General features: G+C 41.5%; 1 protein-coding gene and 1 non-coding gene across 2 annotated transcripts; one reads left to right on the top strand and one right to left on the bottom strand.

Moving 5' to 3' along the window:
• Positions 1 to 379: 379 nt before the first annotated feature.
• On the bottom strand, positions 380 to 26,951 carry LOC135081122 (probable protein phosphatase 2C T23F11.1). The gene is made up of 8 exons (XM_063975865.1): positions 26,830 to 26,951; positions 25,637 to 25,827; positions 25,255 to 25,352; positions 23,539 to 23,691; positions 19,801 to 19,981; positions 19,027 to 19,118; positions 11,916 to 12,086; positions 380 to 4,783 (listed from the first exon to the last, which is right to left on the bottom strand). The coding sequence occupies exons 1-8, from the start codon at positions 26,853 to 26,855 to the stop codon at positions 4,685 to 4,687; spliced, it is 1,011 nt and encodes a 336-aa protein (XP_063831935.1). The 5' UTR covers positions 26,856 to 26,951; the 3' UTR covers positions 380 to 4,684.
• Positions 3,210 to 3,281, top strand: Trnal-caa (transfer RNA leucine (anticodon CAA)). The gene has a single exon. It is a non-coding gene; the product is annotated as a tRNA-Leu (tRNA).

Below are 26,951 nucleotides of genomic sequence, written 5' to 3'. Positions count from 1 at the left end.
CTTCGCGCTCTACTTAATGGCCATTATTTTTTTATTGATGACATGACCTTTTATTTTTACTTTTTCTCAAATTTTATATCGATGTTCTTTCTTATGGCTAACCATTCATAGACTAACATAATAAAACATGCGAAGTGTACGAAGTGTAACTTGGTAAGGCGCAAGTCCAGCCAGTTTACTTTGACTAAAATAAATCTAATTTAATCTCCCTTTTTTTTTTCGTGCCCTGAGTGCCCGAGCAACTGCACGCAGGAGGATTTAATGAATGCTGCTGACTCCACTCTTGTAGCAGAATTTTGGGCTGCACTGTGTATGTTTGTTGTCGACACGATAAGAAGAAGGCTATCCGCCTTGACTATGCCTTGAATAAAAGAGCGCATAAAAATGTAAAACTTTATTACAACATGGTCTATGAAACATAATACACTGTACACACTACATGTAGATTTGACTAGCAATAGTGCCTATACAGATATGTCACATTTCTACACATCCATCTACTCTCGATTGTGATTAATTTAAAACTTAAATTGTAACTGTAGGCGATTGTTTTAGCTGATGATATTATTTTCAAAACACAGTAAAAATGACCGAACTTTAAGTTTCACCCCAATTTGTCAATAAAAACTAGGTAGTAAAAAAGGAACTAAATCTATTGGCACAGATTTTTAATAAAAATAAAGTTTGGCAGTTTTGTTAAAAAAATGGAGTGTTGAACTATTTTCAAGATCTAGAAGTAAATGCAAGACTCGGTTCTATTTTGGTCCCAAAATCATTTTAAAAGAACTACGATTTAGAAGTCAAATGTAAGCCAGGAAATAAGTACAACATTAGCACTTTTCCTGATGTTAACCCTTTGTATGGACAGCGCCATACTTACTTAGTTTCCAGAATAAAATTATTATTGAAACTTTATCTGTTTCTAGGTTTATCTTTGTTTTAAGTCCCGAAAACAATAAAATGTTGGACTTGCTAGTTAAGTCCATTATTTGGTCAATGGAAGTCATAATACAGGAGACGTAATTTAAAAAACAAAACCTTCCTTCTGGCACAGTCGGGTAAATAGGTAGGTATAATAAGTACCATCAGCTAATACAAACACCGGACAGTTGATCATTTATTATACAATATTTAAGTATAATTTTGTATGTACAATTTTTTTTTATATAAATTTTATAATAACACACTGTAAATAGCGTAATCTTGCATAATTTTTAAAGTTTTTTTACGCGTAAGTTGTATTCCTACTTCGGTAAATTTTACTAAACATAGAACAATTTTAATAAATCTCCACAGATTTTTTTTTTAAATATTGATAAAATTTTAACACCTTTCCGATAACTTTCACTATGGGAGTACTTAAGTACCTATTCTTGTTTATTACGCTGAGTGAAATAGCCTTAAAAATGTTTGAGATTATTAAAATTGTACCACATATTGTACATTTCCTAGACACAAATACGTCGAATTAATGGTATTACTGCACAAACTTACAATGATGACATGACACTGAAAAACGCTGTAATAATCTTCCAAAATGAAGCTCATACTTTGTTCGTTGTAAATAAAAGCATCTTTGTGGAATATATCCTACTAAGTTACATTCGACTTTATACGATTGTATGAGCCAAAGCACACGATGCTTTGCGGCGCCGCATCGCAATGATTTCGCTCGTGTGCCCGTCGGATTATTCCACTTTGTTCGCATGGGTGAAGAAAATGGATTTCACCTAAGGTGCTTAATTTTTCAGGTGAATTCCTAGATGAACAAAGGCGATTGATTTAGTCGAATCAATTCACCTGCGTGATATCACGTGGCGGGTGAAATGTTTCCGATTCGAGGTGAAATAAGGACACTAAAAATTCCACTTTCTTCACCCAGGTGAACAAAGCGGAATAATCCTGCCCGCCATAGATACTTTTATGTAAGATGACGCAGCGACACCGCTCCGGCGTCGCACTGCCGCCGCAATGCATCGTGTGCTTCGACCCTTATGACTGTCTACTCCACGAGTTTTTCTACTAATTTGAGCATCAGAAGAAAACAAGGAAAACCAATAGATTCGGTCTAAATAGATCGTAGGCATTTGGAAAGTATGTATTAATTGGAAAGACATGGAAGCTGATCTGTTAACCTATCTACATAGATTTTAGAAAGGAGTCTACTAAATGCAAGTTAATAAATATGACCTCTTAAGTTTTGCTAATCACCTACAATATAACGTTATTATAAACGTGCAATATAACGTTATTTAAACAATAACATAACCATCAACAATTCACAATAAACCATGAGTCAAATAATAAGTATTTTACAAACTTACAAGGCCTGATTCACCACTTCCTGACAAAGCCCAATGATAGCCAAATAAGTACTTAATTTACCTGACAGATAGTTCTATTTGTCAGGTAAATTACCTACCACTTTTAGTTTCATGAAGTAACGGATAATGAACAAGTTATGTAGATATCGTTAGGGAAACTATGAAACTTTATCAAGAACTGTGAATAGCCCCGTGACGCGTATTCTCAAACGACTCAAAAATCTTGAGTCAAAACTCAAGCGTAGATTAAACGGTCATTGTTCGAATTCAGTAATTAGGTAATGGATAAAGCACTGGCTTAAAAAATCTACTCTTAAATATAGACTCAAACTCAAGTGCGTTTAATAATACGGGTCTTCCTTGAAGTTACATTTACTACAAGTTAAAAAGTCATAAGAAAAACATCTCTCTGACTAAAAACACACGTAGGTATGCATGGCTAAGTCTAAATTATAATATTAGGTAATGTCATATTAACAGAATACCTATTTCATTTTTAATAATTAATCTAATACCTATAATACCGCAATATACAAACATAAAAGCCTTTATTTAGTATCTTAATATCATTAATATATTTTTTTTAATATTAACTTGTTAAAACTACAAATAAATGGACATCAGACATTATCACCAAACAATTTCAATTACATTAATAAAAATTAATTTCACGTTAAAAATAACAATAAAATTTTAACAATATTCGTTGACTTAATTAATTGATTAACAAATTAACAATTGATACAAAGATTACATGCGTGTGGGTCTTTAGTAAATCACATTAGTAAAAAATAAATTAAAAGACACGTGTGCGTGTGTGCTATGTTGCCTAATTGCGCTCACCAGTTAGCGCCACAGTCGAGTAAGATCCTGTCACATTAAACCGCCTCTGTGGTCTAGTGGTAAGACCACCTGCTTCAAACGCAGAGGTCCCGGGTTCGATTCCCAGTGGGGGCAGATTTTTCTGTTCGGTTTGCTTGGTGGTAGGGCTTGTTCTAAGTCCGCCTGGCTAGCTACCACCATCTTACCTAAGTCTGTCGCCATAACAACAATGTTAACAGCATTGTTGTGTTCCGGCAGTTAGATATAAGATAGCCAATACCTCCGTGGTTGAGGATTCCGGGTGAAGCTCGCTTCTACCTTCGGCCTGATCATCACTTACCATCAGGTGAGATACAGGCCAAGAGCTTCCTCGTTGTGGATAAAAAAACATCCTCGTGACGAAGACAGTGGCGCCAACAGATGAGCGCTGAAGCGGTAAGAGGACTATCACATTTATTTTGCCACCAGCCGGGATAGGACGCGCGCTATGATAAAATCTTACCGACTTAGATAACTTATCATGCAAAATCGATAAAATCTTTTATAAAAGTTTATCGTGGCGCGAATCCTACAGGTTGGCGGCACTGTCCTATCACTCGCCAGTAGCGTCAACTAGTGAGCGCAGGAGGCAAACCCTCATGGCACACGCGTTTAGGAAACTATGACGTCACAAGTTCTGCAAGTGTGTAAAAAATAATAGGAACACTTATGTAGCACTTCGAATAAAATCTAAATTTACAAAAAAGGAATTCCTTTTACAATCTCAAATCCATGGCAATTCATATCTAAATGATATTCCTATAAATACAAATCTGTTGTGGAAGAAAAATCTGAAAAAATGCTTTTTCCGTTCGAGGCAGTGGTAATATAGTGGCCACCACGTTTTAAACCTTATCAACTCTTCATAAGGTTGAGCAACAAAAACACACTTGAAAAGATATCAATGGAAACTATCAAAAGCGGTCCAGCCGAATTTACTTAATTTTATTTTTTTTATTTCGTAAATGCATTCATTTTCATACCAAAATACTGCGCAGAAAATATTTTGAATGTTTAATTACTTTAAACAGCATGCCAACACGTACCTAATGAGGGCCTCATGGTGTGATTCGCATTAAATATAGAAAATACAGTTTGTAGTTCTGTGAACTTCTGTGAGATCGCAAGTTCCAACTTTCTAAAAAATTGTGTGTTCATACAAGAATTAATACTTTGTTATTTTCCACGCAAAATCGCCTAAAAATCTAAAAGAATCTCACCTTGGCTATCCTTTCTAAAAATAACGATATTTAAAAAAATATGCCTTTTATTGCCTTTGCCTTAACCTGCAAAGGAAAATCAAAATGACAATTAAACTGTCACTTTCCACGGTTCCTATTGGTCCGTGTCTATGTTTTGTCTATATGCTTGAATTCAAAATTTTGAAGTAAAATTTTCGTTATCTGTGACCGCAATTTTGGTCGCCCGCCAAAAACATAGAAGCCACTAACGCCTACTTTATTTACACACATTTACACTACAGACAGAATGGAAGTTGTTCACTTCAGGTCCTCCTCCTCATCTTCCACGTATAGTAGATCCTCCATCTTGGTCATAAACTTGCTGTCTAACTTGTCTTCAACTGGCAACGGGGTGTCCTGAAATGGGAGTAGGGTAGATTGACTTTTTGTGCCTGTACTTTGTATTAGAACTTATATTTTAAATTGGTTCTATTCTGTTACCTTCATACCATAGACATACATAATTAAATTAGAATAAAGAAACCAACCTTTCCAAGAGTTTCTGATGCCTTGAATACCAGTTTTCAGCAGAGTTTATAGCAGATTCCATCAAATTTTAATCAAGCACGAAAAAGCATGCAACACCACATTTAAAAAACCAAGCTCTCTTCTTGTTATGATATCAAGATAGTAAAAGCACACAAACTATCAACTTATTTTCATTGTTATTTAATTATGAAATTTTAAGACCCTGACACATAGGTGTGACTGAATCGCGACGTAAAGACGAATTTGAAGTCGTCACTTTTATAGGCACATCGGGCAGGGGTTTTTAAAAGAGTCAAAATGTAAGAATAAATAAATAAAAGCGGTATATTTTCTAAAACTTTATTAATGCAAGCAACACAAGTGACAACACAATCGAAGCGAGCGGTGTTAGGTTCCATAGTAAAACCTCAAGACCATATCTTCAAATGTAAAAAAAATATCAATCAACCAATTAATTTAATTTGAAATCTTTAGTTTTGTATTATTTGCGCGTTTTCTTCAGCATTTGCCACTTATTACTTTTGTTAATAGATTGTTTTCTTATCAACCTACAAACATTTCGCCTCTCGCTATCTCATTTCAAAATACGGCCTTGAACGCTTAATATTAAATCCTATTTGAAATATAAAAACAGTATCAAAACCAACGAGAAGAATTTAAATTCAAACAAACATGCAACAAGTATAATCGCAGACAGAATTCCTAAAAAAATGTTTTCATCAAAATGGTTTATAAAAATGACACACGTAACATTAAAAAACACAACAATTTCAAAATCAGTCGTCATTTTAGTCATGCAAATAATCAACATGCATTTAAAATCTGACACATGCAATTTTTGAGAACTCCCAAGATAAAAATAAATAGAATACGTTCATATTTTCTATTAAACTTTACTATGTGTTTTAAACATTTTTAAAGAAATTATGAACACACTCTACATGTACAACCATGCAAAATCACATTATTTAAACACACCATTAAAGATAAAGCAATAGCATAAAAAAGCATTGATAGTTAGCAAAATTTCTCGAACACAACAAACAACACAAAATATTGCACATTCATCTACATATTTTTATTATATTATAAACAACATTCTGAGATCTTTTGACAGTCGGTTTTAATGAAAATAGTTCCGTAGACGAATGTACATGACAACACAAAAATATATCATTGTAACGAAATAAAGTTATAATTCAAGTAGCATTTGACCGAGTAAGTACCTTCTGAAGGATATTAGCACGTTTCGCTACATTTTGTACTTTAATCTATTAGATATCACATCTTAGGAAGAGTATTAATTATTAAAGCGATATATGGACTGTTGTACCCACTGTTCTTTAAATTTTTCAGTGTATGCCATTCTAAATTAAATCATCTGTATAAAACAATCAAGTACAGGACTGTGAACACATAATTTGACACTTGAATATGTATGACAAACACAAAATATTTCTGTCATTAATGTCAAAACTAAATCATGGCACACATCAGTCTTCCTGTGCGAACGTTCACATAATAAAGTTTCATTAATAACGCATCGATTTAAAATGTCTGAAACAATCACAGATCGAATGAAACTTGGCTGTCTTTTTAAATTACAAAACTGTATGAATGCTCCTTAATCTCTATCGGTGGGTACAGAGAAAACTTCTATAGGTATTTAGGACGCATGAAAACAAATAATAACTTTCTGGAAGAACGTTCTAATAACAGTAAAATTATTAAAAAAATACTCTGCTTTGGCATTTCCAGGTGAAATATTGATCTACTTTCTATCTATGACGTATGTGGGTATGTCTACATTTGTTTATTTATACACGCTTTTTATAACTTCTTCTAAATATGTTGATAATTTTATGAAAAAACAGCCAAGCGTACCAGAACACTTTGAAACATGATCACAGTATATGGCCGGCAGTCACGACATCTCACTATCTAAAAGTATCAATTTTTCTTCTCTCGTTAAGATTTAGGTACACACGGCCACACTGTTAACTATCCATTTCCGTTTTTGCTCTCGCTCTCGTCAAATGGTGATTCTTTGCGATAGAACGAGACGACATAACAGGCAATGGATAGTTAACACTGTTGCCGATGGTACATCAAAGATACATGCCATCATGTGACTAAGAATTTAGAAGCAGAGCTAGCAACAAGGTAAGCTCCCAATGCGAAATAACTCTAAACTTCATCGCAATAAACGCCACTTTCGTTCAGCAGTACAACCCGGTCGAGTTAACTGCGTACCTGGCGGCCGTGACGTCACATCGTCGCTCTGGTACGGACGGGGCGAACGCGGGGAGGTGTGTAAGTAAGTGGGGAAGTCGCATTCAAACGAGTTACGCAGTTAGCTCGATCGGGTGTTAAGCTCAAATTATTGCCAGTATCAAAAACGTTTTTATGTATACTCTGATCTGCGAGCACGTGGAATTTTGTCCAATGACCCCAAGCTACCCATCCTTATTGCTCGCGCGTAATTATGTTGCTGTCGCGCTCGCACACTCACTGCGGGCGCGCGTCGCACAGTCGCGACAGCAATATAATTACGCACGAGCGATAAGGATGGGTAGCTTGGGGTCATTGGACAAAATTCTACGTGCTCACAGACCGGGCTTTAGTGAGATTTCGTGAAATTGAGCGTTGATTTGTACGAGCTGTAGATTAGGAGAACCGCCGCGACGGAGTCAGGGTCCAATACTTGTTCGGACGCGACGTGTCCAGGCATTTGAACGGGGACTGCAAGCAATTTTCGGCTTTAAAACTTAGCACTGTAAGACTAAAGTTGTATGCATTGCATCTTGAATATTGTGTTGCAATGACTGACGTCACAACCCTATTGTCAGTCTTTATGAATCTAACGTGGCTAAAAATAAGATAAAAAAAATCGATAAATAGAATAACAATATTATTTAATAACTTGCTAGTTGAATACAAATAGGCGGTTATCACACTGCGCCGCGCTCCGTCGCGGAGCGCGTGATTTCATATAAAAAATCACGCGCGCGGACGCGTTGTCAGTGTGAAGTGCCGCGCGAGTTTTCCATACAAACCGAGGTACTTACATACAATGAATTAATCTGTCGCCCCGCGCTCCGCGACGGAGCGCGGCGCAGTGTGATAACCGCCATAAAGCAACATTCAATAAAACAAACATGCACATAGTTAATATAGACTCAAATCCCGTAGCACAACGTCATGCAAAGCTTCATGCGTAGTAGAAAAAAATCATAAAAAATCTTAAGAATTTTTCAGTTAAAATCATTTAGGCGTTCCCGGAATATTGCCACTAAGCGAGAATATTTGTGTGATATTGGCAATGTTCTCAGGAAATGTACACGTCTAGTATCATACTCACAAGAGCCACTTGAGAAAATGGCACGATGCAAACCAGCAGGACAGTCACGTAGCTTTAACGTCCCCGGGAAAGTTCACCAAGCAGGAATATTCCCGTCCTGGGCATTTTCTCGGGAAACACAAATATCTTGTACATTATTATACGTACCGACGCTCACGTGGGAAGGGAGCTAGGTAGACCAACAGCACATGATGCGTTAACGTCTTCGATCACATCTCTAGTATGTTGCCATCAATTGGGATTATTCCCGCACTGGGTAATAGTCCCAGTACTGCACACTACTAATAAAGTTTAAATCTAGATCTTACGTACCAGCGCCTCACTCGGGACGGGTGCGAGGCAGATCAAAAGCACAGCCATATTGCTATACGGCGCCCGGTAATGTCCCACTAAGCGGGAATATTCCCGCCCTAATCCTGGTATGTAACTATTTATTGCGATATTTCTATTCTAGGCAATATTCCCAGTTACTACACATAACTACATACCGGCGGTGCGCGCGGGAATAGCGCGAGACAGCGCTGCATGAGCCTGGCTCCTACGTCACCAGCCCGCTGCCTACGTCACCAGCCCGCTGCCTACGTCACCAGCCCGCTGCCTACGTCACCAGCCCGCTGCCTACGTCACCAGCCCGCTGCCTACGTCATACGCACCGGCGGCGCGCGCGGGAAGGGCGCGAGGCAGACCAGCAGCACGGTCATGTTGTCGCAGCCCAGGCCTCCGGTGGCGCAGTTGGGAGCCAGGCAGCGCTGCATGAGCCTGGCTCCTACGTCACCAGCCCGCTGCCTACTAGATATGAGACGTATTTACTAGAACAGATCCACACACTAGGTATTTTACAGTACTAAGTGGCACCTATTCCAATTTTTAAAATACTTGATCCACTTAGTATTTTTTAAATTACACGATTTCCGACCCTACCATCAAAGTAATAGAGGTTATTATTGCATAATCCGTAGTCGTCCACCTAGTATTTTTTAAATTACACGATTTCCGACCCTACCATTAAAGTAATAGAGGTTATTATTGCATAATCCGTAGTCGTGTATTACGCGCACCGCGTATTTCTCGCTAGGCTTATGTGCGAACGTAGAGATTCACTCCGTCTCTGTCTGACAAACAAATTTGAGCGCAGGCAGGTGTGAGATAGGAATAGCCTGTTGAAATATGAAGGGAGGATATCAATAAATCAACAGCCAGCAAAAACATTATTATTCAATTTCAAATTGCATTATTAATACTACGGTTGTATCTTTTCAAAGAAAATTGTATTTTAAAGTCATAATACGTGGATTAGTCCACACTAGTCGCGTCAAGTATGGTATAATTACTACGTACTAGGTGGAATAGGTATTTGGATCAAGTATTAATAAATACTTGGAATAGGTGCACCTAGTATCAAATTTACCTAGTATAACCCATCTCTACTGCCTACGTCACCAGCCCGCTGCCTACGTCATACGCACCGGCGGCGCGCGCGGGAAGGGCGCGAGGCAGACCAGCAGCACGGTCATGTTGTCGCAGCCCAGGCCTCCGGTGGCGCAGTTGGGAGCCAGGCAGCGCTGCATGAGCCTGGCTCCTACGTCACCAGCCCGCTGCCTACGTCACCAGCCCGCTGCCTACGTCACCAGCCCGCTGCCTACGTCACCAGCCCGCCGCCTACGTCACCAGCCCGCTGCCTACGTCATACGCACCGGCGGCGCGCGCGGGAAGGGCGCGAGGCAGACCAGCAGCACGGTCATGTTGTCGCAGCCCAGGCCTCCGGTGGCGCAGTTGGGAGAAAGGCAGCGCTGCATGAGCCTGGCTCCTACGTCACCAGCCCGCTGCCTACGTCACCACACCAGCCTGCTGCCTACGTCACCAGCCCGCTGCCTACGTCACCAGCCCGCTGCCTACGTCACCAGCCCGCTGCCTACGTCATACGCACCGGCGGCGCGCGCGGGAAGGGCGCGAGGCAGACCAGAAGCACGGTCATGTTGTCGCAGCCCAGGCCTCCGGTGGCGCAGTTGGGAGCCAGGCAGCGTTGCATGAGCCTGGCTCCTACGTCACCAGCCCGCTGCCTACGTCACCAGCCCGCTGCCTACGTCACCAGCCCGCTGCCTACGTCACCAGCCCGCCGCCTACGTCACCAGCCCGCTGCCTACGTCATACGCACCGGCGGCGCGCGCGGGAAGGGCGCGAGGCAGACCAGCAGCACGGTCATGTTGTCGCAGCCCAGGCCTCCGGTGGCGCAGTTGGGAGCCAGGCAGCGCTGCATGAGCCTGGCTCCTACGTCACCAGCCCGCTGCCTACGTCACCAGCCCGCTGCCTACGTCATACGCACCGGCGGCGCGCGCGGGAAGGGCGCGAGGCAGACCAGCAGCACGGTCATGTTGTCGCAGCCCAGGCCTCCGGTGGCGCAGTTGGGAGCCAGGCAACGCTGCATGAGCCTGGCTCCTACGTCACCAGCCTGCTGCCTACGTCATACGCACCGGCGGCGCGCGCGGGAAGGGCGCGAGGCAGACCAGCAGCACGGTCATGTTGTCGCAGCCCAGGCCTCCGGTGGCGCAGTTGGGAGCCAGGCAGCGCTGCATGAGCCTGGCTCCTACGTCACCAGCCCGCTGCCTACGTCACCAGCCCGCTGCCTACGTCACCAGCCCGCTGCCTACGTCATACGCACCGGCGGCGCGCGCGGGAAGGGCGCGAGGCAGACCAGCAGCACGGTCATGTTGTCGCAGCCCAGGCCTCCGGTGGCGCAGTTGGGAGCCAGGCAGCGCTGCATGAGCCTGGCTCCTACGTCACCAGCCCGCTGCCTACGTCACCAGCCCGCTGCCTACGTCACCAGCCCGCTGCCTACGTCATACGCACCGGCGGCGCGCGCGGGAAGGGCGCGAGGCAGACCAGCAGCACGGTCATGTTGTCGCAGCCCAGGCCTCCGGTGGCGCAGTTGGGAGCCAGGCAGCGCTGCATGAGCCTGGCTCCTACGTCACCAGCCCGCTGCCTACGTCACCAGCCCGCTGCCTACGTCACCAGCCCGCTGCCTACGTCACCAGCCCGCTGCCTACGTCATACGCACCGGCGGCGCGCGCGGGAAGGGCGCGAGGCAGACCAGCAGCACGGTCATGTTGTCGCAGCCCAGGCCTCCGGTGGCGCAGTTGGGAGCCAGGCAGCGCTGCATGAGCCTGGCTCCTACGTCACCAGCCCGCTGCCTACGTCACCAGCCCGCTGCCTACGTCACCAGCCCGCTGCCTACGTCATACGCACCGGCGGCGCGCGCGGGAAGGGCGCGAGGCAGACCAGCAGCACGGTCATGTTGTCGCAGCCCAGGCCTCCGGTGGCGCAGTTGGGAGCCAGGCAGCGCTGCATGAGCCTGGCTCCTACGTCACCAGCCCGCTGCCTACGTCACCAGCCCGCTGCCTACGTCACCAGCCCGCTGCCTACGTCACCAGCCCGCTGCCTACGTCATACGCACCGGCGGCGCGCGCGGGAAGGGCGCGAGGCAGACCAGCAGCACGGTCATGTTGTCGCAGCCCAGGCCTCCGGTGGCGCAGTTGGGAGCCAGGCAGCGCTGCATGAGCCTGGCTCCTACGTCACCAGCCTGCTGCCTACGTCACCAGCCCGCCGCCTACGTCACCAGCCCGCTGCCTACGTCATACGCACCGGCGGCGCGCGCGGGAAGGGCGCGAGGCAGACCAGCAGCACGGTCATGTTGTCGCAGCCCAGGCCTCCGGTGGCGCAGTTGGGAGCCAGGCAGCGTTGCATGAGCGCCTCGCATACAGCTGCTGGTTCCCAGCCGCTGAGCAGGCGTACGCGGCAGAACGATATCACCTCCTAGAGAAAAATCATCATCGTGATCGTGGTTATCGTCATCATAAACATCATCATCACTAAGGCTGGGTTGCACCATCTTACTTTATAGTTCCAAAATACTGAACTGTCCTATCCATGACATTGACAGTGGGGCGCCACCGTCAATACCGGATTGCTGGTTCCGATTTTTGCCATGTTGGAAACCATATACCTAGTTAGAATAAGAATAAATTTCAGTTCAGCGTGGGTTATCTATAACTATGACTAACGTCAAAAATCTGTCAAACTCCATACAAAAAACATTGGTTATCGTCATAGTTAGGTGGTGGAACTCAGCCTAACATCATCTAATGAGTGATTGATAAAGAGGCTGACAAAGGTGACTATTCTTGCGCTGTTTCTTCTCGGCACTGGCCCATTGTCCCGAAATGTTGCAGGGGTAAAGTAAAAATCATATTTGCAGAAAATAAAAGACTTTCATGACCATCATCATCATCGTCACCACCATCCATTTCAGGTCATTTAGTCTCCACTGTAGTAGCAGAGTGGACGACCCTCTCTTTCCGAAAAAAAAGTAGGGGTCCTATTCTACTTTGCCAAAACCAACCAAGAAAGAGCTCGTAGATAAACAACTGAAATGACTTTAAAGATGTTTGTAAGGGATCATCATCGAGAGACGCGCGACTTTCGGTGGCAGATCGAAATACACGCAGGTGAAGTCACGAAAAAAAGCTGATATAGCCCGACCAGGAACATAAAAACCCTCGCCATGTTGCGGAAAACTAATGGTACTAATTTCTTTTAAGAGCCATTTTACATTTTCGTGCGAATTTCTAAGATTTTGGAAGCATGAATTACTATCTTAAGCAACACCCAGAGATTATTTAATAACTGCGAAAGATAGGTCAATCCTTGGTGTTGACCATTAATGAAACGGATTTACTAAAACTCTTTTGCTTAATTCACAGTGCCCCATCTCCCACAACCATTTTACGGAAAAATTGCCGCAGACTCATTTTCAAAGTCCTGTATCTATTATTTATGCTCATATAATAAGCTTAAAAATATATAGTAATCATCGGACATATATTCTTGTAGTCCATTAATGAAATAGATTCTTGAATTTCATTACCATTATTGAGTAAAATCTAAAAATAATTTGGCAAATTTGAAGATTAACGTCACATTTTGATCGTGGTTTTTGGTTTAAAAACACAGCAATAACTGCAATAAAAGTATCCCAAAATAAAGAATATTCATTGTAGAATTGATTTCTACAGTTATTGTTTAAATATTAGTAACCACTTTGTCAAAATATTGATGTGAATATCAGTATAAATTACAATGCGCAAGCCGACATCGATTAGTATGGCGCGAGCGCCCGTCAAGGCAGGACCTGTGTCATTTTTCCCGCCGTGACGTTTACGTGCGTTCGTGTCGTAAAGCGGTGATTTGTACGGCGACCAAATACATTTGATACTATGCCGAGAGGCTGTTTCGAGTCGGCCGGCCGAGCAGAAATTGAAATGATGAATTTTAATTTCTTTGACGGATCTGGGTGTAACTATGTGTAATATGTAGGTACCATGTATTTAATTTAATAAATAAATTATAAAAAAGTATATCCATTAAGCTAGCACCCTTAACACAAGCATATTGGTGGCCTACTTTTGGACTAGATGGCGCTGTGAAATTGTTCAAAGATTTGTTTATTTATTTATCCGCTTTGAGTTTTGTTTCGTGAAGAAGAAAAAGAAGCGTTTTGTTTCGAGAGGGAAGCTTTGTTGTTAAATCTATACTAATAAAAGAGGAAAGATTTAATTGTTTGTTTGGAGGCAATACGCTCCGAAAAAAAATTCTCTCACGATTTAGAATCCTAATTTTTTTCTATGTAGGCTATAAAATATTTTCAAAAACTTTAGTACAAAATCTTTGATAAAATTCGACGTTTAATAAATAAATTAGATAACATGTTAATACTTTTTTTTCAGTACGATTTTAGTACTTGTTTTTCAGAAATTCTACGATTTAACTAAACTTCTAGTGTTTATATTTTATGCATAATTTATTAACTTCTAAAATATACATATATCCTATTGATAGATGACGTGCTTCGTATTTTATTAAAATTATTACCTGACTATCGGCCGAATACTGAAACGCCATTTAAATATTTGACGGCTTCTCAAATAGTTAAGCAGCTCCTAAACTTACATTTCGCATACTCAAAACAATATCTGAGCAGTTCTCAATTTTTAAGCACCTCTCAAATTAAGTTGCACTCAAACGCCTCTCAAATGAATTTTCGCATACTGAAACGCCATTCAACGATAAGCATTACTCAAACAACTGTCAAATCGTCTTGAGCAGCCGTTAAATTTGAGAGTGCTTGCGCGGTATCTTAAATCCTATTCTTATACCTAAATCGACCTAAATAGTGGTAAATAATGTCTGTGTCATCGTTATCATTTCTTTCGAGCCTCGAGGAAATACCTAGATCTAATCGCAGGAACCCAATAAGGCTGAACGCTATTGAAAAATATTATTCTAGTGACATGCAATTCCGAGCGAGGTTCCGCGTCTCAAAAGAAACGGTGTTGTTTCTGGATTCATAATTTGGAAGCTCTTTGAAACCCCTCACCAAACGCCATACAACCAGTGGACCAAATACTTATTATAACCCTACTGTTCTACGCAACGGGAAGTTAAGAACGTGTACTAGGTGATATCTTCCACATCTAACAGCCAACTGTGCATCGTATAGTGCACGAAGTAACAACCAAAATAGCTGCTATGAAATCGCAATACATAAACATGCCTATTTCTGAGGAATAAGGGGACATCGCATAGCAGCATTTCCAAGAGTTGTTGATTTGTCAATTTGATGCTCTGTCAACAATGATAAATGTCAATTGTGGTTACGTTTCGGTCCACGATCGCCACTTAATAGATTTCAACAATAAAAAGTATCACGTTTAAAATTATTTTTTTAATTAAATAAAAATGCAAGCTTAATTTTTTTATATGACAAAACGAGATTTATATATAATAGAAACTAAAAATAAACTGTTCTATGTTAAGTTGATTGAGTATATTTACATAAAAGACAATACATAAACAAACGATGCTGCGTGTAATGGATAAAAAACGCAAAGTTATCATTTGTGTAAATGAAAACATACTTTTTTTGGTAAATGTTGCCATTATGTAAACATTTGAGAGCTGCTTAGCTGATCACGGCTTCAAATCCGTTGAGTGGCGTTTGAGAATACCATTTAAAATTGAAGGATACTTAAATTTAGGAGCCCGTCAGCTGAGTGAAAGATTTGAGTAGCGTTTCAGTATTCGGCCGTATGTTAAAAAGGTGTGGAATGTTATTTTGGAGATAACTTGGTTCCATAGAAATATAGAGAGATGCTAAGTAATGTGCTGAGTTCGAAACTCAGTGTCGTATTAGAAATTCACACACACAAAGAAATCAAATTATGTGCTCATTATCCACTGCGGTATCAGTATTCAACGTTCGAATAATCTTTAGTACTATGCAAGCAATATAAACTGTTTACATAATGACGTCGCTACTGTCATCATTGCTTTCACAAGCAATATGTTCCAATTTGTCCCTTGTCACATTTCCCTTTAGTTTCTGTGATCTGTGCTTGTTTCTAAGTTGATATCAATGAAATTTTCCTTAGTACTTTTGATTTAAATTATTTTTTTTATTTTGACACGTGTTTGAAAAATCAAGGTCAGATTACAATAAAATAACAAGTGAAAACGTAACATTGCATTGCAACTCGCAATTTCGCAATATTGATGAGGAGATTCCATTGGAAAGTCTGTATTCATTCCTAGGATTCCCCTAACACCATCAAATTCAAGAAAATTCAAGAGAATTCAAGAGAGTGCAGTTTCCCATCTTATGCTTAGGGACCACGGTTTAAAATAGTGTGGTTGCATAGAGCCTGCAACGGGCAACCGCGTGCGCAGCTGCTCATACTAATTTTCGATAAAAAGCAAGTGTTGGCGCCCTCACGAGTTTTAGCGGAGTTCCATATGGTAGCGGGAGTAGACTTAATGGAAATATCTATGCTTCTCCGACGTCCAGTTGTATGTGGAATACTCCAGAGTATGCGCACACAATAGCCTGGTGATTTTAGCACCTGAAGGAAAAACAAAAAAACATTGTTTACAAAGAAATCTGCGGCAGGTGTAGTGTTTTAATTTTGTTTTAGAAAGATCTCATAATTTTGTAAGTATTCAAATATTTAAACATAATAATTTCTAGATTTTATATCAAATAATATAATCATTTATTTTAACAAAATTTATTTTCTTAGAATATTTTAATTCTATTAGAACCATTTTCCACTTCATCGCAGAAGAAGTCGCGGGCAAAAAGCTAGTATGAAATATGTAGTATTGCCCGCGGCTTCACCCGCTTGAAATTTAGTTTGTCACAGATCGTCATAAATTATAGCCTATACATTGTTATTCTGGTCGACACCAGGGATGGATGAGCGTCGCTGTCGCTGGCGACAGGGTCTTCTGGTTCAGGGTTCATGGCGTAGGTCTCAGGCAAAATGAAATCCACTCGTAGAAATTAATAAACTCAGTGTATTCACGAAAATAATTACACACAGCACTAGAGTCGTATCGGAACTGAGTGAACCAAAGGTCTTGCGATAGGAACTTCCGACCCGAGTGATTATTGAACACAGACTGCTTAGTACTGCTGTACTGTACTGTAAAGTTTCATCAAAATCTGTTCAGTAGTTTTTGCGTGAAAGTGTAACAAACATCCAGACATCCACACAAACTTTCGTATTTATAATATTAGTAAGACTAGTAAGAAGTAAGATAGTAAGATGAATTATTTTAGTTATTTGTTTACTTATAATAATATTTATTTATTTATTTCTTAGCTCTGTCTGATAATGGATCTGGAGGAGATGCAATAGCCACCTCCGTAACAAAACAATAGAGCCCTATGGAGTTTGGGCTTGTGTGATTCGCCTTGACGAATATTTCGTATCCAGGGTCCGATGATGGAGCTGTAAGGGGGCAGATTTTTTTTTCACTATGTGACTGTCTTTATTTTGTACTTATAGTCTATCCAATATAGCTTGATTAGAATGACAGCTGCCATCAAAAGTAACGACATAACTTTGTAGTAGCGATCAATGAGAGCTAAATATTGGCGGACAAGAAATAATTCACGTCTGACCTACAAACAATATTTTCGACGACAGTGCTTCCAATAAAAATGTTAATTTCGTGTAAATGCAGCGTTAAATTACACCAATAAGTAGTAATTCGAAATTATAAAAATCAAGCTAGAGTATTAACGACGTCTCTACAAGGTTATCTCGAGTTACAAAAATGTTAGTGTTGGGACATATCGACAAATGTCATATTAAATTAAAACTATTTTTTTAACATATTTAACAAAAAAAATTTCTAACTAATTTTTTAACATTTTTAAGTCAAGTTATACGTTTTTCTAAATGTTCACTATTAAAAACCAAAAAACATTTCATTCATTCATTTCATTCATAATCAAACATCGGAAATCAATCACCGGTAATTTTTTGGGTATTCATAGCACCGTTGCTCTAGAAGAGATGCCCACCGCCCTCTAGCGAGAGGAAAAAACCACTGAAGAACACTGATGATAATGACTACGACTTAGGTTGTACATCCGTGACATGAATTGAATATGATGATGATTTAAATTTTACTGTCTTTAAATTTAAATCATAATTGTCATTTTTATGAATAAAGATATGAAGAAAAATTGGGTGCATTTTTTATATCATTTTTTCGAAAACTTATCGATACATCTATGTGAACCGTACGAAACATACCCAGCACTAGTCACATTCGTTTGACAGCCGTCATTCTAATCAAGCTATATTGGATAGACTATAATATATATTTTAATCAGTGGACGTCATTTGGCTGAAAAGAAGAAGAAGAAGAAGAAGATATATTTTAAATATTATACCTATTCGTGTTTCATTATGAATCGAAATATAAAAGACTTATTAAACTCTATTAAAAATTTAAATTAATTTATCAAGTTTGAATACCTCATTCTACCTTAAAATTAATAACTTAAATCAAGTCTTAATATAGTCACGGCTCAAGATTTTTTTGTCCATTTCAGCGTTCTTTTTACTCTTTTGACGTTGCGTTGACAGCTTTTACCTAAATTCGCGCGGAATATTTTTGTGAAATGGCTCTTAATGGCAACAGTAACTGAAAACTTCATTGACATGTCACCTTGCATGTCAGTCTATTGCTGTCAAAGTGTAAACAAACTTTATTTTAAATGTGCGCAATTGATTTTGTGAATTAAATTGCTAAAATCTTTTTATAGTCGTGAAAGAAAAGTGGTTCACAATGTGTTAAAGTATTTGTCGAAGAGAAATAGTAAGGGTTCGGATAATATTTTCATTGAATAATGTTTCCGACAAAGGTTGTCAAATTGACTGACATGTTTATCGCATAGTACAGTCCACTATGAAAATTAACTGTGGTTTGTTTCAACTACCTATTTTAAAAAAAATTGTCACTTTGTAAGTGTTGAATTTTATGGAATTGGGAAAGAAGTACCGAGTTTGAAGCGTTCATGAGCAAACATTGCAGTTGAATATTCAAGTTCTGAATTTGATTATTGATGATTAATAAAATAAATCCTACTAGCTCGATTGATGATTTCATTTAATTTATTTAAACCAGGTTACCTATAATAATATTTTTTCGTTAATTTAGGAAAATATCAAATTAGCCCGTAATCCTGAATCCTGATACATAAAGTTAGCCTATTAGTTTAACACAGGTACGACTGTACTCAGTGTTGCACTATCAAATGCAATTGACGCGCCTCTATGCCAGGGTTTTTATGTTCCTGGTCAGGCTATACAAAATATGTCAAAAACTAATAATTCAAACTAACCTCATTAGACAGAACCTCCCAGATGCCGTCACAGGCTATCACAATGAACTCCCAGTCGTCGTTCAACTGCCTCACTTGCACATCTGGGTACGCTGTAACGATAACAAACACAATGATAAAACTTTACATAGTCTTCTTCATCTTCATCATGAGGTCAATTAGTTGCGTATATTATAGAAAGAATCTAAAAACCTTATAACTTACACATAGATAGTATTTACCTTAAAACTATCTATACTAATTAAGAATACGTAAGTAAAGCGAGGTTTAGACTAACTATAAAATTTGCAGAAGTTGACTTCCGCAAGCTGTCACCACGGCACTGTTTAAATCTTACAGAAGTTGGCTTGCCACAGCTATTTACACAGTGGTAAGCTTGTGAAGTCAACTTGTGCAAGTTTTATTGCTAATCTAAACATCGTTTTAGTCTGTTACTTTTTCGCGCTTAAACAGTAGAACCGATTCAGATAAAATTTGGTGTAGAGATAGTTTGAGGGAAACATAGGACCTTTTATATTGGTTTTTCCAAGGAAAACAGGAACACGGACACGATAAAGTATTTCTGTGCCAAACTGTAATTTTAGCAGACAAAAGCTAAGCCTGGTTTGCATCTTCTTACTTTAATTATAACAAACATCAAAAGTATGTCAAACTTCATACAAAAACCCCGGTTAAAGTTATTGTTACTGTTGAATTTAAGGTGGTGTAACTCATCCTACTACTCTTTAATTTATCAAAATCCACACACGCAAAGCGAGGTCAACCTGTTCTTACCTGTAACAATCTGTTCCCTGGGCGACAGCCGGTAATTCCTCTTGAACACGTAGTCTCCAAGAGCCCGGGACAGCGCCAGGTTTCCGTTGACGCGGTTGAGCTGCACCCAGCCGCCGCCGGCCGTGATCCGGCGAAGCTCCTCCTCGTTGTTCGGCTTGTGGTCGTACGAGAGCACCTCCACCTAAGGTAATAAGGTTCATTTTTGTTGAGCAGAACATTAAGGCCGGCAATACACGGACCGCTTGAAGCAGTCAGGGTCGACAGTCGCTGGCCGAGCTGAGCTGTCGACGGCCCGAATCAGTTACAACTGCTCGAGCGGTTCGTCCATAGAACTCTGCAGTTCACTGTGCAGTCGACAGCTTGAAGCTGTCGACCCTGACTGCTTCAAGCGGTCCGTGTATTGCCGCTCTAAGACTCCACTGCAGGATGTGCTCCTATATTTTAACAAGCAAATGGAAGATTTCGCCTAATCTCCTGACACTGACTTTGGAAATTTTGTAAGCACAGTCGACGCCACATCAGACCCGCCAATTTTCGCTATTCGACCTATCACGACCACATAGGAAGTCATCTAAATTGTGACATAGGGTAAAACTGTGTTAAACAGCAAAACTGTGCTAAACAGCAGAACTGTGCAACTGAGCCGGTCAATGCTATGAGCTCGGGACAGCGCCAACTGTGTTAAAGAGCAAAACTGTGCTAAACAGCAGAACTGTGCTCTTGAGCCGGTCAATGCTATGAGCCCGGGACAGCGCCAGGTTCCGTTGACGCGGTTGAGCTGCACCCAGCCGCCGCCGGCCGTGATCCGGCGAAGCTCCTCCTCGTTGTTCGGCTTGTGGTCGTACGAGAGCACCTCCACCTAAGATAATAAGGTTCATTTTTGTTGAGCAGGTCGTTCGTTTGTTTCAGCCGAATGACGTCCACTGCTGGACAAAGGCCTCCCCCAAGGTTTTCCACAATGAACGGTCCTGCGCTGCCCGCATCCAGGCTCTTCTCACGACCTTCACCAGATCGCCGGTTCACCTAGTAGGAGGCCTGCCCACGCTACGTCTTCCAGCCCGTGGATGTGGAGGTTGAGCAGGTCACTTAGGCTCCACTACAGGATGTGCTCCTATAATTTCAAATATCAAGCTAATGGAAGATTTCGCCTAATCTCCTGACACTGACTTTGAAAATTTTGTAAGCACAGTCGACGCCACATCACACCCGCCAATTTTCGTTATTCGACCTATTACGACCACATAAGTAATCATCAAAACTGTGACACAGAGTAAAACTGTGTTAAAGAACAAAACTGTGTTAAACAGCAAAACTGTATTAAACAGTAAAACTGTGCTCTGGAGCCGGTCAATGCTATGAGCTCGGGACAGCGCCAGGTTCCCGTTGACGCGGTTGAGTTGCACCCAGCCGCCGCCGGCCGTGATCCAGCGCAGCTCCTCCTCGTTGTTCGGTTTGTGGTCGTACGAGAGCACCTCAACCTAAGATAATAAGGTTCATTTTTGTTGAGCAGGTCGTTCGTTCGTTTCAGCCGAATGACGTCCACTGCTGGACAAAGACCTCCTCCAAGGTTTTCCACAATGAACGGTCATGCGCTCCCCGCATCCAGGCTCTTCCCGCGACCTTCACCAGATCATCGGTCCACCTAGTAGGAGGCCTGCCCACGCTACGTCTTCCAGCCCGTGGACGTGGAGGTTGAGCAGGTCATTTAGGCTGCACTGCAAGATGTGCTCCTCTAGTTTAACAAGAAAATGGAAGATTTCGCCTAATCTTCTGACACTGACTTTGACGATTTTGTAAGCACAGTCGACGCCACATCACACCCGCCAATTTTCGTTATTCGACCTATTACGACCACATAAGTAATCATCAAAACTGTGACACAGAGTAAAACTGTGCTAAACAGCAAAACTGTGCTAAACAGCAGAACTGTGCAACTGAGCCGGTCAATGCTATGAGCCCGGGACAGCGCCAGGTTCCCGTTGACGCGGTTGAGCTGCACCCAGCCGCCGCCGGCCGTGATCCGGCGCAGCTCCTCCTCGTTGTTCGGCTTGTGGTCGTACGAGAGCACCTCCACCTAAGGTAATAAGGTCCATTTTTCAACATGTTGAGCAGGTCATTGAAACTCTACTGTAGGAGCACAACCCTCTAGTTTAGCAAGCAAATAGACTTCGCCTACACTATCCGGTAACTACGCTGATCAGACAAGAGTAACATTTGTTTATTTCAAACTCAGATCAATGACATCTCATCAAAACTGTGACACAGAGTAAAACTGTGTTAAACAGCAAAAATGTGCTAAACAGCAAAACTGTGTTCTGGAGTCGTATGAGACCACCACCACCTAAGATAATAAGGTTCATTTTTGTTGAGCAGGTCATTGAGACTCCACTGCAGGATGTGCTTCTCTAGTTTATCAAGCAAATGGAAGATTTCGCCTACACTCCTCACTCCGACTTGACGATTGACGATAGACTTGAGATTTGACGATTTGTAAGCACAGTCGACGCCACATCACACCCACCAGTTTTCGCTATTCGACCTATCACGGCCAAGATGTCATCAAAACTGTGACACAGACTAAAACTGTGTTAAAAGGCAAAACTGTGCAAAGTTGGCCTGTGCTACGAAGCCTTGTACTCACGGCGCCGCGTACGCTGGCGATGGCTCTGGAGTCGCCGACGTTGGCGCAATACAGTGTTCTCTTTCACGAGCACCACCACAGCTGTGCTGCGGCCATTGTGCTACGGAGCCCTGCTGTGCTGCGGCCGCTGTGCTACGGAGCCCTGCTGTGCTACGGAGCCCTGCTGTGCTACGGAGCCCTGCTGTGCTACAGCCACTGTGCTACAGCCACTGTGCTACGGAGCCCTGCTGTGCTACGGAGCCCTGCTGTGCTACGGAGCCCTGCTGTACTGCGGCCACTGTGCTACGGAGCTTGTACTCACGGCGCCGCGCACGCTGGCGATGGCTCTGGAGTCGCCGACGTTGGCGCAGTACAGAGTGTTCTCTTTGACGAGCACCACCACTGCTGTGCTACAGCCACTGTGCTACGGAGCCCTGCTGTGCTACGGAGCCCTGCTGTGCTGCACCACTGTGCTACGGAGCCCTGCTGTGCTACAGCCACTGTGCTACGGAGCCCTGCTGTGCTACGGAACCCTGCTGTGCTACGGAGCCCTGCTGTGCTACGGAGCCCTGCTGTGCTACGGAGCCCTGCTGTGCTACGGAGCCCTGCTGTGCTACGGAGCCCTGCTGTGCTACGGAGCCCTGCTGTGCTACGGAGCCCTGCTGTGCTACGGAGCCCTGCTGTGCTATGGAGCCCTGCTGTGCTACAGCCACTGTGTTACAGCCACTGTGCTACAGCCACTGTGCTACAGCCACTGTGCTACAGCCACTGTGCTACAGCCACTGTGCTACAGCCACTGTGCTACAGCCACTGTGCTACAGCCACTGTGCTACAGCCACTGTGCTACGGAGCCCTGCTGTGCTACAGCCACTGTGCTACAGCCACTGTGCTACGGCCACTGTGCTACGGCCACGGAGCCCTGCTGTGCTACGAAGCCCTGCTGTGCTACAGCCACTGTGCTACGGAGCCCTGCTGTGCTACGAAGCCCTGCTGTGCTACGGAGCCCTGCTGTGCTACAGCCACTGTGCAGCCACTGTGCTACAGCCACTGTGCTACGGAGCCCTGCTGTGCTACAGCCACTGTACTACAGCCACTGTGCTACGAAGCTATCTACTCACGGCGCCGCGCACGCTGGCGATGGCTCTGGAGTCGCCGACGTTGGCGCAATACAGAGTGTTCTCTTTCACGAGCACCACCACAGCTGTGCTGCCAGCCACTTTTTCTTGCAGCATGTCTTCCTCTAACATAGCTTGGTCGAGGTCTAGGAAACCCTGGAAGTAGAATAGAATAGAATAGAAAACTTTTTATTTGCAAGAAAGGTATACAAGCAGGCAAGACATAGATTAAAACAGAGAGAAATAAACAAGTGGACAATTAACTGCTTGTGCCCCTCTGACAAAAAGGCACCCGCTCAGCGTACATCAAGACCGCCAGGGCTTGTCTTGAAACTGATTTTCAGCGGGGGCCCTCTGTTGTCACGGCGTACCCCTGCTGACGGAGAGGAAGTACGATTTTTTTGTTGTATTTAAAATGGTTTTTGTTTAAACATACAGTAGATCGTTTCATCCACGAAGACGCGCCCCAATATTCTTCGGCGAATGTTTGAGTGTTATTGATACATGCTAAGTTATCCATGAGTGCACACGCACACTACAATAATGACGCTCGGATTGCTCGGATCAAACTCCCCGCAACCCGCGCTTCCTTCGACCAAAAATTGGTGGGGCGTCTTCGTGGATGAAACGATCTAGTCTTGATTAAGGTGCTGATGACGTCAGTTATTACTGCTAAATCTACGAGGCTTGACCACTCGTAAATAATGTGAACTAATTACTTTTGTCAAAACTTAAACAAACATTAGGTGTCTCAAATGTGTGGTCACAGGTCAAAAAATCATATCATTACACTAAGAAAGATCAAATATAGTTTATACAGCACAAAAAAATACTACAGACATAAATTATTAGGTACAGTCGAGTTCATAAATACATTGGCAGCGCCAATGTTTCAAAATGTTGTTAGCATTATAACGATCATTTTCTATACAAACCCAAACATCAATAAAATGTAATCATGTTTATAACATAACTAGCTTTCTGCCCGCGGCTTCGCCCGCGTGGAATTTTGTCTGTCACAGAAAAACTTTATCGCGCGCGTCCCTGTTTCAAAAACCGGGATAAAAACTATCCTATGTCCATTCCCGGGACTCAAACTATGTCCCTGCCAAATTTCATCGAAATCGGTTGCGAGGTTTAAGCGGGAAAGCGTAACAGACAGACAGACAGACAGAGTTACTTTCGCATTTATAATATTAGTTGGGATGCTACAATATTTTGAAACATTGGGCACTGCCAACATATTTATGAACTGGACTGTACAAAATCACTCTCTTGTTTTTCTTTTAAAACGTGAACTGATATGCTATCTGTAAATGGTGTAATGATTGAGTAGTAGACGTAAACAGCTTTTTAATTGAGATAATTTATTTTATAAATGCGTAAAAATACTATACAACCTTAGAGCATAGTTTTTTCTAATAATAATCGTAGTCCTAAGAAGTTTTTATCATGTTGCAGGTCCTAAGCCTACCTTTTACATTCTTCCTGTACGGACTAAAATATTTTTTCTTGCAATATCACCTTTATTATAACTGCATACTAAATCAGTTTAACTTTGCTCGAAATACTTCAAACAAAATCCCATGACATCCTTAATTAACAAATCATGTAATTTTTGTGTAATATGTACCAAACAACCACTCGGTTCTTAATGCATTATTGCTGTTTCACACTTATTATTCAAATTAACATTATTCTAGTAATTAACATAGTTACCTGCTTTAGCGCCTCTTCAATGTTCCCAAGGTGGTACTCCGGACGAGCAGTTATGAACTTGTGAAGATGTTTTCCAGCATATTCTGCTATGTTAGCTCCTGAAAAGGGAAAAAGGGACTTTATGACAAAACAATTATTACAGAGTTAAAGGTTGCAGAAACGGATGAATTCATTTTAGAACTTTTCTGCAAGACGTGGCCATAATGAAAACACATAAACGTAACGTAAATAAGGGATTGAAGACTAAACAGTGACAGTAGTTAATGGTACATACAGCGTAGTTTATGTTTAATATTAGATACACATTTTCATTTTAATATAGAAGACTAGATCCATTCATGAAGTTTTTGTTATCAAATGAACTTGTAATTCTATTTCATACCTCCATGACCGTCATATACAGCAAAAAACGCTGTCCCCGGATCATCAGGGAGGGACAGTATGTGTGTGTGAGAGTCGTCCATGGACACCCGCCAGCCTTGCATGCACGACGAGCCCACCAGGTAGCGGCTGTCCTGGCATGTCGACGACTGCTTCTCAGTCACCGGCTCCGAAAGGGTCTGCCCCATCACTCTAAAAAGCAAAACAATATACTATGTGGGTGTAAGTGCCTCTTTGGCAAAAAATACCTTTGTTTTTTTTCTTTGTCCATTTGTATTTTCGTGTTTTCGTTTCAAATAACGATTTTCTATTTCTATTTCCTAAAGTAATACCTTTTTTTATAAGTAGTCCTTGGTGTTTGCGATAATATAGGTACTTACAAATATATTACAGGCAGATTCTGGTTTAGAAACAATTTGTTCTACACTAGTATTCAATGTATTTAATATTCAAACGATCTTCATAAGCGGAAGGACTACTCATACTAAATTCAACCAAATTCCTGGGAGATTTCCATCCATGCAGAAAGTTGATGACTAAAATCTGATGTCATTATTATTTTTTGTCTCAATTGGCACTGTATGTATCAGCAGCTTATAATAAACCAGAAACTTAGCAGATAAAGAACATATTCAGTCTCAAACACTCGAATAAACGCACTAAACTATTAAACTTAGAGATGAATAAAAACAAGAAGAATAAATTGAAGAACAGAACTTTGAAGTAAATATCGGCCATAACTCTACTTACAGGTTTATCGATGGCAATAAAAGTGCAATATCACTCACAATTATAATGTGCTTTAGTAGATTTATCGCTTTGTTTTTACGATTAATGTATTTTTCTTGAGATAAATAAAATGCGTAGGTAAATATCGCAAATGTCACTTTGACAGATTTATGACTGACAGAACAAGCACCACAGACAAACATTTCTTATTTTTACACAGTTGTGTTTCGTCAAAGAAATCCAAAATTATAAGTCCTAGCTTATTATTTTGTTGGTTTTAAACCAAAAACATAGACAACAATATACACTTCATAATAAATTAACACAGTAGTTTTACTGGTATAATGATATGCATTATTTAATGCAAAGCACAGCTGAATTTTTAAAGTAAACAAGGAGATTCTTCTTTCCTATCTACTTTTAAAACGTGTAGGTACTCGGATTCACAACACAAGAAACACAAACCTTATCAATTTCGACGCAGTAAACATGATTTTACCGACAGTTACAAAAATATCTTTTATAATTTTAATAGATTCCACATTTATAAAATAATTTCAAAATAAATGTACCTAAGTACCTGTCTT

Source organism: Ostrinia nubilalis, chromosome 19 (assembly GCF_963855985.1).
Source record: "Ostrinia nubilalis chromosome 19, ilOstNubi1.1, whole genome shotgun sequence".
NCBI classification, from domain to species: Eukaryota; Metazoa; Arthropoda; class Insecta; order Lepidoptera; family Crambidae; genus Ostrinia; species Ostrinia nubilalis.
The sequence above is the reverse complement of the archived record's forward strand: the minus strand, read 5'-3'. Positions and strand labels throughout refer to the sequence as shown.

Coding starts and splice junctions, on each gene's coding strand:
- LOC135081122 (XM_063975865.1), bottom strand. CDS start 26,855: ATGTTTACTGCGTCGAAATTGATAAG. Junction 25,353..25,636: donor TGTATATGACGGTCATGGAG/GTATGAAATAGA, acceptor TTCCCTTTTCAG/GAGCTAACATAGCAGAATAT. Junction 4,784..11,915: donor CCTTCCCGCGCGCGCCGCCG/GTGCGTATGACG, acceptor CTCCCATTTCAG/GACACCCCGTTGCCAGTTGA.